Source organism: Pleuronectes platessa, chromosome 3 (assembly GCF_947347685.1).
Source record: "Pleuronectes platessa chromosome 3, fPlePla1.1, whole genome shotgun sequence".
Lineage (NCBI taxonomy): Eukaryota > Metazoa > Chordata > Actinopteri > Pleuronectiformes > Pleuronectidae > Pleuronectes > Pleuronectes platessa.
The window spans coordinates 17,702,793-17,716,777 of NC_070628.1; the positions used below are offsets into that span (position 1 = coordinate 17,702,793).

The window sequence follows — 13,985 nt, forward strand, 5'->3', positions numbered from 1 at the left end:
GGTAAATAGCAAGTGTGCTTGTAACATCAAACACTTACAGGTACATAACATATCCCTGACCAGAACAGATTTGTCATCAGAAAGAAACTGACATCTGAGACAAGACAACCCAAATTGCTTTACAGACAAAAACAACTGTGCCTGTATCAAGCCATAGGTCTACTTAAGGCCAATGTATGCTTCTCCGTTTTGACGGACACGGACAGATAGGACCGCCCTCTCCAACGTGGAACGCCCTCTCCGTGCCTCTCCGAGGCTCCTCGGAGAGCTTTTCGTGCAGCTCTCATTTTTCTAACTACACGTCGAAATGACGGACAGCCCACGGATAGCACTTGGCTGTGATTGGTCCGCTAACGCCAGCATTTCGGAATGGAAACTTCCTGTTCCATTCCCTACATCACAATAAACCAAAATCACAACTACGACTCTATGATTAATGTGACAAGTGTGTTAAGCAAGCGGCGTTGTCCGGCTGACGGTGGCTGGTTAGAGCACTTACAGCATGTGTGTACGGTCACATACGGTTATAACGAACTTTGATAACGGGGCTAGCGGGCTAGCCACCATGCTAACTGCGGTGGGAACAGCGCAAAAACCCGCTGACTTTAATCCCACGGCTGTCATGACACTGTTTCTCAAACACCGTCAGGTTAGAAGCAAACACTTGGTAGTAGTTAGTATCGGGTGTCCCTGCTGACTGTGTGTGTAAGCTGGGGGGAGCTAGCTGCCTCCGTGTAGCTTCAAGCTGTTGCAGCTGTTGAATTAGCAACGCAGTTTGGAAACAAGACCCGGGAACCGCTGCGTTAAGACACAATAACAAAAGCATTTTGACCCGCTGGGTGTCACTTTATTCAGCAAAAACTGTCGCGTCATCAACATCCTTTTTCTGTTAGTTGCCATCGTTCACTGTGTGTGAGGAGCCGGGAGGACGTAAATAAACCAGCGTGGACTTATTCTATATACCTCATGAGGTAGGCTTGTCTAAGCTCGACTTTCGTTTCGCCATCTACTGTTCTGGCGGTGAATTGTTTTCACAACAAAAAGGCTCGTAGAACTATAAATCATGGCCTCAGTATGCTTCTCCGAGTCCGTTTCGGAATGACGGACGGACGGATCGGACGGACCCTTTTTGATTTATAGTTCTTCGCGGACATCTTTGTTTACGTTTATCGCGTCACTAGACGCTGTTTGCTTGCGTCATTAAAACGCGCCGCTAATATTCGGCCTTGTTTTTCACTCATTTTACCGGATACCGAATGTGGCCGAATGTGGCCTTTTTTGCAATATTCGGCCGAATATATTCGGTGGCCGAATATTCGGTGCATCCCTAGAAGAAAGGACACTTTTCTTTGAACTTTATTTTATTTTTTATTTTATTGAAAGAGCTCTATTTTTGTTTGTTCCTAATTCACTGCACTGCAAAATAAGAATTGTTGGCAAGGCAATAAATTATCACTGTTCTGAACCTAGGGGAATGTCGGTTGCTTTCTTCCATCAGGGTTAAAGGCGCTACACACTGTTGATCAGTCTCATTTATAGTTTATAGGATTTTATTAGGGCTGCCACTCTTTTTTCAAAATTCTAACATTAAAAATAAGTTGAGATTTGAACATTACATTGTGATCCAGTAGAGGGCGCCCTACTACTTCACCATCATCACTGGAAATGACATGCCCTATTGCCATATCAGTAAACTAAACCAGTTGTGTTGTTGACTACAAAAATGGAGGTCACTAATAACTAAAGACGTCCTGAGCAGAGAATCTAAACAGCAACTCGTCTGACAGCCTACTATTAAGCACACTTGTTATTAAAAGGGATAACTGATAAGATTTATATGCAGGGACAAGCTGCATCCAAGTCGCTATTTAAATTTATAGAAACTAATCAAGTGTCATTTAATATTACTTCAAACCTGAATTTTCCTGAAGGTTTTCTTTCCAGCAGATGGAGTTTTCTCAGATGCCAAAGGAAATGTAGATGTCCAAATTTAGATTATCTACATTTCCACTGCAACTAACGAAACTCCATCTGTTGATGAATGACTTTGATGTGTCTATTTATCTGAAATCTAAATTGTGTATTTCTTGAAAGGCTATTTCCAAGACAGACAGAGATGTAAAGCTGTGCGTCATCTGCGTAGCACGTGTGAACTTTGATGTCATCAGGAGTCTCACCTTGGTGAACAGCCTCCACCACTGCCAGTGTCGTAGCTTCAAGTAAGCAGCACAGTTCCTCTGGAGGACCTTCAGGGCACTCAGTTGCTGCTGCTTCTTAGCAAAGGCTCTAAAGCAAGAAAACAATAACAAATAATGAATCACTGTTTTTGAGAAGTCTGTTAGGATTTTTGTGCAACTTTGGGCAGTGGAAGCAAGTTCTGAACCCATCTTTGCAAGCAGCTACTTAAGTTTTCCATTATCCATTAAATACTACATTAGGTCTGGTTTTGACCTGGGTGACTCGTGAGAGTCAAAGCTGGCTCTCTAGCTTCAGTTGTGTTCTCCAGCAGGTGAATTGATTATGGGAAGGTAGTTTACAGTCAGTTTTAAGAGCTTTTCCACTAAATACAACTGCTGAGTGAGGAGCCAAAGAAGTACATTTGTGGTCAGCCCAGCTAAACAATAAACTTAATGCCACAGGGGAGCTCCATAAAATCCCGCCAAGATTATTAGGTGATAATCTGCAGGTCATTAAAAGGGGCAGTCTGTTAGAATTTTCCAATAGTAAGAAACAAGGAAATTCCTCCCTCTCCTTCCCCTGTGGCAGGTGTAATGGAGTCCTGGAGGGACATTATAAACAGTAAAGGCTTTACTGGCTCTCTCTGTGTGTACCTGTTTTTCAGGATGCATGTGAAAGCATGCTCTGTGGGTTTGGCCTCACCCACATATTGTGGTAACCTTTCTTGAATCAACCTAACCTCAGAAACAGGGGGCAGCAGTTGAGATGTTGCCGAATGTTGGCTGAGGAGTAATGTTTTCTATAGGTTTATTATATAACTGGCAGTTTGCTTTAGTTATTGTTAGACTGACAGGGATTTCACAACTGGTCTGCCAGTCAGAGTCACGGCAGACGCTGAGGATCAAAAAGCTGTTGAAGAAAGAGTGGAGGAATGTGGCAGAGAGAGGAAGACTGCCTTACGAGTCAAATTTCTTATTCATCCTCTCAGATAAGACTGAGGGCAGGCTGAACACTACAGTAACACACTTTCGCCAATTGAGGTACAAAGTGGTATTACGAGAGTGAATGGGCCAGGGCAAGCTCGTTAGCATGCTCCTTAGCATGCTTCAGTAGATAACTCTGAACACATACATACAAAGACAACTTCGACTTTATTGCCAAAACTGCAATTTCTTCCCAATCAGTCGATAATCTCAGTGAATTTTTCAATGTTTTAAATTAATAAACAGATATTGCCCATTCAATGAATGACAGAAACATTTGCAGCATCACACACTGTATGAACGAGCTGGGAACTACACAGAGGAATAGAAACATGTGTCCAGACATTTACAGTAAATTTTCAAATCTCCAAAAATACTGTATCTGACACTCACTTGCGAGCCAAGTATCCACGGCACACGGACTGGAAGTAGATGATTATGTCAGTGATCTTCAGGTCTCTCTCCTCCTCCAGGTGAGCCAGAACCCCAGTTCTGAAGAAGATCTTACTCTGACCGATTCGGAACAGGTTGGGGTCCAGCTCCAGAGCATATATCTAGAAATTGGACAGAGAGAGTTGTTGAGAAATAACCTCTCTGGAAAGGGTTACATTGTCTTTTTGTTTAATTTAGCAGTCCTCTATGACAAATCATAGAGTTCTATCTGAATGTGGACTTACATCAACTTGAGCAGCTGTATCAATCTAATAGATGGTTGTCACAAATCAAGAGACTTAAAATTCTGCAGCATACCACACCAGCTATTCTTAGATCCTCGATTTGGAGTAAATATCAACCAAATTCTGAAACTTATCTTCTAAATTCTGCCCTGAAAACTATTAGCTAACTTATTCGCAAGCATTAAAAGCATTGGTAACTCTTAGCTGATAAAAAATTTAATACAGAAAAGGAGCAGCACCATTCGTTCACAGGCTTGTTTTCCGTCCATAAATCCCTTGGGGATTGCATTGGGTGTCAGAATCTCGTATCTGTAAACAAAAAGCAACAGAATTTTTTTTAAATTGAAGCTAATCTTTGCTCTGTGTAAAATGTATTTACAGAGTTAAAAAACATCTTTGTTGTCTGCTACCTCTGTCTGAACTCCTGGAAGACGATGCGGTTGGGGAAGCCTTGTCTGCAGATGCGAATCCCCTCCAGGACTCCATTACACCTGAGCTGGTCTAGTACCAGGTGAGGCTCCAGTTTACCAGCCTGAAGGAAGAAGCACATACACCTTTAAGAACAGAAACATATACATAAAGTAGAGTAAAGGACTCAGCTTTTCCCATATAATAAAAAAAAAGTATGTACTTACTCTCTTTTCGTGGTTCGGGATGATGCAGCGGACAAAGTTGGGGTTGGTGTTTCTCAGTGTGGCCATGAGTTTGGTGAGCGACTCCTTGTAGAGCTGTCCCACAGTACGAAACATGCCCTTTTTCGTTTTATAGGTAGCACCAAAAGCTGTCTCGTTCATTCCTGCCACCTGGTCCAGGCCCACGATGCGGTCGACTGGTAGGGGAGACGGGGGAGAAGTGGTTAGAGTTGGTGAGTTCACAGTAGAACGGTGGAAGCAGCACAGTAACGTAATGTAGCAACATGGCCAAGTGAACATGGATGAAAGAGTCATTACACACTATTGTCAAACAGCAGCAGGCTAACAAAGTAGCTTTCAAAGTGTAGAGCTAACACCTGCCTCTGTAGCTATCAGCGATGGAGGTGGACCACATTATCTATTCTTACCTACAAGGCTCTGTTCTGTTTAATTTTTGTGCAAACGTCTGTCTTTCCTTATTTATTTTTTGGGGACGGACAAACGTTTTTTTTCCCTCGTCCATCTGTCTGTCCGTATTTTATTTTAATTTTTTTGGGCAGACAGCCGGACGGATTAAACATTTTTTTTCTTTAAAATTTTACCCTCAAGTACTTTGTAGTGTTTGCAGTATTTGGAGATGAAAAGGTAATAGCTTACCGTCTTTCCAAAGCTCAGCTACAAATTTCTCCGTGGACTGATGCAAAAGAGTGGCCACGTTGTCGTTCAGAGGGTCCATGTTCTTCATTAACCACTCGTCTGCCTTGTAGTCCACCTGTAAGCCCATAGAGGTACAACTTCGTCATGGGATTTAAAACAATAATATAAGTATATTCTGTCTGATTCTGAATTTTGATATGATAAGATATTGATATTTACGATTGTGAAAAATCTGATAATAATACAGTAGCTAAAGACACATGAACAAAAAACATTAACATTTTTGTATATCACAATCAATATATATATATCACAATCCGTCATAATACAATCAGTATTATGACGGCTTATTTTCAAAAATAGAATATCAGTTGATAGACAGAACAACAGGCTGGACTCTAACAGGAAGTTTGAGGGTTTGCATCCAATTACTGGCCAGTCAAGCGTAATGCAGCACACACAGATGTTTTTGAACTTATAAAAATATTTATTTATATAGAAGTTATCTAAAACTGTAAGTGTATATCTGACACATCATTGCAACTAACAACTTGGATGCAGCCACACTTCTTGTTGTAGTGGCGTACACTGCAGAAATGATTTATTTCTGTTTCTGTGACAACATTCCCAACATCTGGGTTTTGCAGCGCTGCAGACTTTCTCCACAGCTTCGTTCTTATAGCTCAAATCTCTGAGCTTCTGACTGATTAGGAGATAAACGACACAGTCCATGTAATCGTAAGCAGATGTTCTATTCAGCAGGTCTCGCAGCAAGACAAATGCTGTGTTATTCTATTGCATAACACCCTTGACATCATCCAAATCCACTCCAGTGCAACGCCATATAAATCTACCCAGAATTCAGTATTTCCCTGAAATCTCACCACAAGAGAAACCATGAATCATTCTTTCATCTGAGCTCTGACAGATATAAACTTTTAACTAACTGTTATTATTATTGCATAAGAAGATCAGGCAGGAAAAGAGACATCTTGGAAAATAAGATTGTAGTGTAAGTTATATATACCATGTGCAAGTCTTCAAGAAAGTGAATCAGTGCTATAACTATAGGGCATGTGTTGACATACTTACACTAAAACAACTGAATTGGAGTGTATATAGTAATGATTAAACATTAGCATGATTGAGTCATCAGTTCTAACAACTATGATCAAAACATGCTTCCAGGTTTGAAAAGATATGTACACACACACACACATCCACACAAATAGTGTGAGCAAACCAGCATACCTTGCCGGCATAGTGGATGATGCAGAAGTCGGCCTTGTCTTTGAGCTGACGGGGCTTCTGGAACTTGGTGTGTGTGCCCTGTTCCTGGGTCAGCTTGTCTACAAAGGTCCTGTCTGTGGCCTTGGGGAACCAGCACTCTTCATCCAGCAGAGCCAACACACCTGGAGGGTGTGCCTGAAGAAACAATATTGTGGGTCAGAGACTTCAGAAAGTATGTACGATACATGTGATACATCTTTACCTTTGTCTTTACATTTATTAACAATTCAAGAATAGAGTGTTAAAAAAAGTTAAGTGGGTATTATTTTGTTGTGAAATTGCTTGTACGTATAGTTAAGGGAGGCATAATAAAATAATATCCTTGATTCAATTATTCAGTAACAACGTAGTGATTCAGACTGACCGGCCTCTCAATGAGGTCGATGCAGGGCTGTAGGTCGAGGCCGAAGTCGATGAAGCTCCACTCGATGCCCTCCCTCTGGTACTCCTCCTGCTCCAGGATGAACATGGTGTGGTTGAAGAGCTGCTGCAGCTTCTCATTAGTGTAGTTGATACACATCTGCTCGAACGAGTTCAACTGTTGAAGGGGAAGAACAATATTTTCAATGGAAATGTTCCCCACAATGACCACAAATCAAATGCAGATAGCAAATTTTCTTTAATCCAAACCTGGAAAATCTCAAAACCAGCAATGTCCAGGATGCCGATGAAGGAGGCACCCTGTCTTTTGGTTCTGTCCAAAGCTTTGTTGATGCGATGGACCAGCCAGCGGAACAGACGCTCATATGTTGCCTTAGCCAGGGCCTCGACAGCAAAGTCAGCCTGGAGGCAGCCAGAGGAGACAGGAAAGGAGGAGTGGAAACAGAATGAATGGTAAGACAATAAAGGAAGAGAGAATGACGACATCACACGGCCTGATCCTCACGATGAAATCTATTCTTTCCTGGACAGATGGGCTCTTCGTCTTGGCGAGCCTGTACAGAATAACTTTAATGTTCTGAGTCAGACCTTCATTAATATCTCAGTCAATGGTTTGGGACAACAGCCATGTACAAAAAGCTTTGACCATTATCATCAAAGTACTTCACTTAAAATAGCAAATAATGACTAAAACATGTGAATGATTTAACAGACAGTACACTAAACGTTGCCTTGTGCCTTTTGACATCATGAGTTCACTGTTTTGAACATCAATTGTTCTGCAATAATGTTTTTTTTTTTCAATCAATTCAAAAGAAGAATGAAGAGTTATAGATTAAATATTGTTGTAATTGGGAAGAGAATACAAAACCTTAGTTGCAGGATTCATTCATAATCTTTAGTTTCCGCTCCTTGTTAGTGAAGGCCTCCAACTAAACAAACTTCAGTTCCATTTCTTTCAATTAAATAATTACTGTACGTACACAAAAAAAAAAGCCCAGCCAACTGACCTGCTCTTTAGTCTGTGCTTTCTGGACGTAGTCTCTTCCAACTTTGATCCTTGGTGACAGGATTGCTCTGGTAAACTCCATTACATTCATACCAAGCAAGTGACACAGCTTCTGAGCAGCTGGCAGACAAGAGATGGAAAAACAGAAAATAAAGTTAATTCAAAGTACACTCAAAAAAATGAATCCGGGTTGTTGTTGACTCTATACATATTTTTTATGTTCAGGTTAATTAAAAAACATGAATTTGTTAAGTTAAAATACTTTTTTTAAATCAAGTCAAAGTAATTGTGCCTCTAGTTAACTTTACAAAATAATAATGTTTTGAACAAGCTCGAAAAAATGATGTCAAGCCAATTAGGGTCAAGATATTTCCTACATCCAGAAGGTGGCAGTAATGCAATGCCAGGTGCGGTAAATACCCGAAGAAGAATAACTCTACACTGCGCATGCTCAGAAGGATCTGACCGGAGTTCAAAAAATATTTTTTGGCGGCAAGCAAGTGGAAAGAGGTAAGAGAAATTTCTTTAAACTTTTATTTAACCTGCAGAATTATTTATATTGTAAATATGGGGTTTGAAAAGGTGTATCGTTTTTTTACGGAGTTATACTATAGTGTGCCTCGCTATGTTTCTATAATTGTCTGAATTCAAGTTAATTAATACGTTATTACTTAAACCCATCATCTTCCTGTTGCTACTTCATTAAAAAAAAATGTATCTGGGCGAATCATGGGGAAGCTTTTATTGTGAAGCATTGTAAAAAGGAAAGGCTATGTATGCGCGGGTTAAAGATACATTGGAGCTAGCGGACCAGCACGTCATTTATTGAAAAAAAACCACCGGTAAGTAGCTGTAAGCTTGAGGTAATATTGGCACCTCATATACCGCTCAACGGCTGTAAATCGTGCTTAGTTTGTATTCGGCCTGTATGTTACGTTTGCAGTGTTACAGACTTGAATGAAAAGCTAATAGCCAAAACTTGTGCTAGCTAACCGCTGTATACTAACGCAACTCGTGTTGCCAACCTCCCTGTAAAAACTGAATCGTTCCGTTATTTGACACCAGTTAAATACGGAGCACGTCTTCGTTTAGTTTTTTCTCCCGGCCGGTTTGTGTGACAAAGATGTGGGAAACCCTCCTGCGCTGCCCTCCCTTCGTGTTTCACCTTACGGAGAGGGGGGTGGGGGGGCTAGAATCGGGCATTGTACTCTGCCCACCCAACAGTTCAACTTTATTCTGTTCTATTTGAATCCGCAAATCACGGTTATTTAATTCGCCCCGTCAGAATTTCCTGTTTTCTTTATTGCTAGTTAGACTCAGTTGGCGAAACATGTCGCATCTCTCCTCTCCTGGAGCGAGGCGGAGTGATCTCTCACACACACGCACACACTCAGGAGAGTTAAGTTTCGTTTTGATGCTGCCTTCAAATGCTGTCGAAAAACAAAACACTTCACAGGGGACAAGCAAGTTAAAGTCTCCAGGTGTTCACAGTTTGTAAAGCAAACCAGTTTCTTAAACGTTTATAAACACGTTTTATTTAAATGAATGACACGTGGAATTAAATATAATGTTCTGTTTGGTTGAAACGTCTTCCATTCACATCCACTCACTGGAACGCATCACCTGCATGCGTGCTTCCGCGAAAGCACAAAAACGTTCAGTGGCACTAGTCTGTGTGTGGCAGGCTGCAACCCTATTTTAATATTTTAGAATTCTAATGAAAATGACAGACATATTCTTAAGAAATCAAAGTTTCGTGTTTTTTGTAAGGGTTCATATTATGATGCTATAATATTATATAAGTGGTATGAAATGCTTTCAAAATGATGACAATTTCATTTATCAAAATCATTTCAGGGAAAACTATTTTTCAAAAACTAATGGCACTCTCCGTCCTTTTGCAGGTGAATTTTATCATCAACCATACGTGTTTTTTTAGCACGACTTCCCAAAACGTTATATGTAAGTATTTTATATGTAAACTATCCGTTTTTTAATTTATGTGAAAATGTATATGCAAAATTATTTTTTACGATGCTTAATGTTGGATTAAAGGAGGCATATTTTATGCGTTAAAGACATAGTTCACAAAAAAATTAAATGAATTTCATTTGGTTGATGGCTCCTTTTTTATGTTTAATTTCAGATTGTAGCTGTGGCATTTCAGATTGTAGCTGCGACAACCTTCTGCCTCCTTCATTGAGCTGGCACTGCTGAGCCTTCATGTGGTATGTTAACAGTTATACTTTTCTTAAGAAAACTGTTATATAATCGGGCATTATTATAGCAAAAATATTTACAAATGTCCAACCACTCTTCACTCCCTCTGGCTCCGCTCAGTTGCTCTGGTGTTTAATCATTCACATTTGTTTAGTCTTTTTTTCTTAATTTACAGATCTATTTACACATATACTAATTTGCATACATATTCATAAATATCAATACCCTGGTTTTTTTCCCTTTCTTTTTTCTTCTGATTTCGCACACCGAATCCGAATGTGATTATTTGATGTGCACTTTTTTCTCTCCAGCATGCGCACCTAATACCTGTCATCTTTTCCACTTGGACAAGCTGTATAGTGAATACTTTTAACACTGTGGTAAGATATAAACATACAATCCTGATTCCAAACTTCCAAACTACAAAATGCAATAATTTGCTAATCCTTTTTGTAAATAAGCCCTCATTCAATTTGATGCCTGTAAATGTTTTCTTTTAACACTTATTAAATCTGTGTACTCGTATTTTTGTCTCTTCTAGACCGAAGCGTTTGGATGATGGCTGCCCCAGTCAAACTGCGGATTATTCTTGGTGCCAACAATGTGGAAAAACTGACCATAGAATCGGGCATGCCAGAGTCTGTGGAGGATCTTTCAAATGAGATCAAACGTCAATTTCTTATCGATGGGGACATTAGACTTCAGTACATGGACAGTGACTTTGATAATAATTTTGTTAACCTCAACCAAATTAGCGATATTCAAGACAGGGGCACAGTGAAAGTCATCTGTATGTCAGATGCTACAGACCTCAACCAAGGCAACATTAACCAGAGTGGGGAAGACACTTCTTCGTCATCTTCAACAATAATACTCTCCAGCCCTGATTCGCAAACTGCTCGATCACAGTGGCCAACAACATTCCAAATCCCAAAGTTTCCATATGATGTGGAGATTCAACTTGAAGGCGCAAACCAGGCCTTCTTATCAGATGGAGTTTTATTGAACCCGGGTCACAAACTCAAATCGGACATCTTAGAAAGTCTTGCTGAGCAAATCATTAAGTTCAAAGCATATCCTTCAAACTTAGAAATAGAAGATGTTGCTGAAGCTTTAATCAAAGCACATCCATGTTTGAGGGAACAAGGATCATTTAATGGTTTTTATGGATGGAAAATAAGCCTTAAGTACAAGATGGCAAACTATAGGACAAAGCTTAGAAACTTAGGATGCCCAGAACTAAGCATTAATTCGCTTAAGCACAAACCCACAGATAGATGCCAGCCTGCCTATAATGTCAAGAAACCCAGAAAGGCAGAGGTCAACTTTTGTCCTTCCTATCCTACTGGGGAGACCCAGGACAGCCTTGAGGGTGAAAGATTGGCATTGTTATCTGAGGTCAAGAAGAGACATAACGAAAAAGTAGTCAAAGAGAAGATGGCCAAGACATTTGCATACAGGAGGCAGGAGGTCGTCAGAGACAAGCCAATGATGGCAGAGTTCAAGATCAGATGGCCAGGACTCTTCACTGTTGCAGAGGTATGAAATGTTTTTAAAATATGCGTTAGTTTAGAAAATATAGGGATGTTCTAAATTTGCAAATTATTAGTCTCACTACAAGGTTGGATGTTTTAGTAGGTGCAAATAATAAGTTGGGTTTTGTGGACATTATGTTTTCAGGTGGAGGCGGAATTTGTGAGGATTACTACTGCTCCCCTTGTCTCGAAGTTCCTTGCCCAACTGGACCAACACACTGCTCAGCTCATAAAAGTGTTTGAGAAGAAAGGAGGCTCTGCTGGGATGAAAATCAGAAAAATGTTGGCTCCAATCACACAGGTATATTTTGTTATTGGTAGAAAATATTATGAAACATAAATGATAAGCTCTTGTTAACCGAACTATAACTAGTAACTGTTGTGTAAAATTATCTTTTATACGTTGTCGTTTCAAATTATATTTAAAATGCATAAATAAATGAAATGGTATCCAGACCTAATCCTCTGGGATTTTGTCATCCATTTAATATACTTGTACAAATGTGGGATGTATGTATGTATGTGTAGTCCTAAAGTATTTCTTTATTTATCTGTCTTAAGGATGAAACTGTTGAAAAGAGGAGGGAGTGTACCCTCAGGGCGCTCTGTGTCTACCTGAACGAAGACCCAAACATCCTGTTTAAAGAATACCTGGTTGGTCATTTTAATAGTTTTCTTTCTACCTGTATACACCAAATATTACATTTGGCTTAAGCTAATTGTGTGACATGTTAATGATTTTAGGAGTAATTTACTTCTTATCAGAACTAAAATGTTGTGGAAATAAAAAAATCTGCAGCGTTAGACTACCGCTGCCCTCTGTTTGTATCCCTGTATGATCAGTTTTTTGTTATGTATTTATTTTGAATTCAGCTTGTCAATTTGTACAGATGACATTGAAAAGTTACACTCTGTGATTTCATAGTTTGTTTTTTGTCCTTTCTTTCTCAATTATGTAAAGGATACTGATGCTGTTGAGAGGGAGCTTCAACACATTATTCTCGGCATCTACAGCATCAATGTTGAGGGAGGTGATGCCACCACTTCTCCAGCCGATGTTGGAATAGTGATCGAGGGTGTTGAAGTTCTGCATGACCTGAGAGACATTGCCTCTGCATCTGCACTTATGATGGGATTTATATATGCACTGAACCTTAGTTATCCTAAGGAACTGAAAGCCTTCTTTGAAGTGCTTCAGAAGGTCTTCCTTCAACTTGATGCATCAAGACTTTCAAGCAAGGTACAGATGCTCAAGAACAAACTCTATGAATAAGCAACCATTTGTACGATGCTGAATGTTCTCCAAAATGCTAAAATTAATGTTTTGTTAGATGTTAGTAACTAATGTTATTACTATGTTTGTTAGATGTTCATACACACATAAAAATTGGTTGCTGTTGGACCATGTTGCAATGCAGAGTGGTGGTGATGACAGTGCCTGCCATCAAACACCATCTCAGGTGAACCCATGAGAGAGAAGTGTCTGTGGGGAGTTCAGACGTTTGCAATAACAGCAGGAAAGGAAAGAGAGGATTGAACCACAGAACAGTGCTACAGTTCAACTGACAAAGTAACTTTAGAGTTTAATTTAATTAAAAAAACTACAGGAAGATGCTACATGGTTTAAGAGACTGACTAAAGAAATGCCTGATAACAGATTATAATGATAAGGAGCTAGTGGAGCACATGGTTAGTGGAGCACATATTCCTGCACATGCATGATGTCATGACTTTAGCTTGCTGTTTGATGTCGGAGGTAAATAGTGTTTGGTGGGTTTTTACAGCTTTGAAACAAATGCTCTGCAGGGAAGCTGGATACTCAGAGGATAGTTTTCGCTCTGTTTGTGGCTGTTGGGGATATCTTTGACATATTAGCCACATATAGTCTTTGGATCCATTGTTCATATAAAACGTGGATTATAGCTGCTTTAAATATCAAGGTAATACATTTCTTGAAGTGATAAACTGTGAGTCACAAAAAGTCATTTTCTTCCATTATCCCTCTGCAGCACAACACGCTGGGATTTAAGAATACAGTATAATCCTGTACCACAGCCAAACATTTTCAGTATATGCATATTGTATATTTGTAGGGCAACAAAAAACTTGTTATTGTATATGTATCGGTTAACACAGATATATCTGTGATAGGCCATTGTCGGCCGATTGTATTATATATCATAGATATATATATATATATATATATATTCTGCAGCATTAATTAACATGTTATGTTATTTTCTCCACAATGCTAAAATGAATGTTCATACAAATTGTTGTTTGCTGTTGGACCATGTTGCAATGTTTTAATAAAAAGTAAAAAAAAAAAAAAATTGGTTGTACCCAATTCATTTGTGTGGAACCAGTTGACAAAATTGGATTATGTTAAAGTAATTCATAAAAAATACATTGGATGAACACTG

At 39.5% G+C, this 13,985-nt stretch overlaps 2 protein-coding genes across 2 annotated transcripts in view; one reads left to right on the forward strand and one right to left on the reverse strand.

The window, feature by feature from the left end:
* LOC128436675 (myosin-10) overlaps window positions 1-13,985 on the reverse strand; it is an 80,725-nt gene that overhangs the window by 15,150 nt on the left and 51,590 nt on the right. Inside the window, exons 14-23 of the mRNA XM_053418481.1 lie at window positions 7,809-7,927; window positions 7,048-7,200; window positions 6,782-6,955; window positions 6,379-6,552; window positions 5,128-5,242; window positions 4,474-4,667; window positions 4,249-4,370; window positions 4,078-4,147; window positions 3,555-3,715; window positions 2,178-2,286 (exon numbers count right to left, since the gene is read on the reverse strand). Of these exons, the coding sequence (XP_053274456.1) occupies window positions 2,178-2,286; window positions 3,555-3,715; window positions 4,078-4,147; window positions 4,249-4,370; window positions 4,474-4,667; window positions 5,128-5,242; window positions 6,379-6,552; window positions 6,782-6,955; window positions 7,048-7,200; window positions 7,809-7,927 (1,391 nt within the window). The remainder of the gene's footprint in view (window positions 1-2,177; window positions 2,287-3,554; window positions 3,716-4,077; window positions 4,148-4,248; window positions 4,371-4,473; window positions 4,668-5,127; window positions 5,243-6,378; window positions 6,553-6,781; window positions 6,956-7,047; window positions 7,201-7,808; window positions 7,928-13,985) is intronic.
* On the forward strand, window positions 8,087-13,843 carry LOC128436674 (uncharacterized). Its single transcript, XM_053418480.1, has 8 exons — window positions 8,087-8,317; window positions 9,712-9,769; window positions 9,954-10,035; window positions 10,339-10,407; window positions 10,569-11,566; window positions 11,708-11,863; window positions 12,124-12,216; window positions 12,524-13,843. Exons 5-8 carry the CDS (start codon window positions 10,583-10,585, stop codon window positions 12,833-12,835), a joined length of 1,545 nt encoding a protein of 514 aa, XP_053274455.1. The 5' UTR covers window positions 8,087-8,317; window positions 9,712-9,769; window positions 9,954-10,035; window positions 10,339-10,407; window positions 10,569-10,582; the 3' UTR covers window positions 12,836-13,843.

Coding starts and splice junctions, on each gene's coding strand:
- LOC128436674 (XM_053418480.1), top strand. CDS start 10,583: ATGATGGCTGCCCCAGTCAAACTGCGGATTATTCTTGGTGCCAACAAT. Junction 11,567..11,707: donor GACTCTTCACTGTTGCAGAG/GTATGAAATGTT, acceptor TTATGTTTTCAG/GTGGAGGCGGAATTTGTGAG. Junction 11,864..12,123: donor TGTTGGCTCCAATCACACAG/GTATATTTTGTT, acceptor ATCTGTCTTAAG/GATGAAACTGTTGAAAAGAG.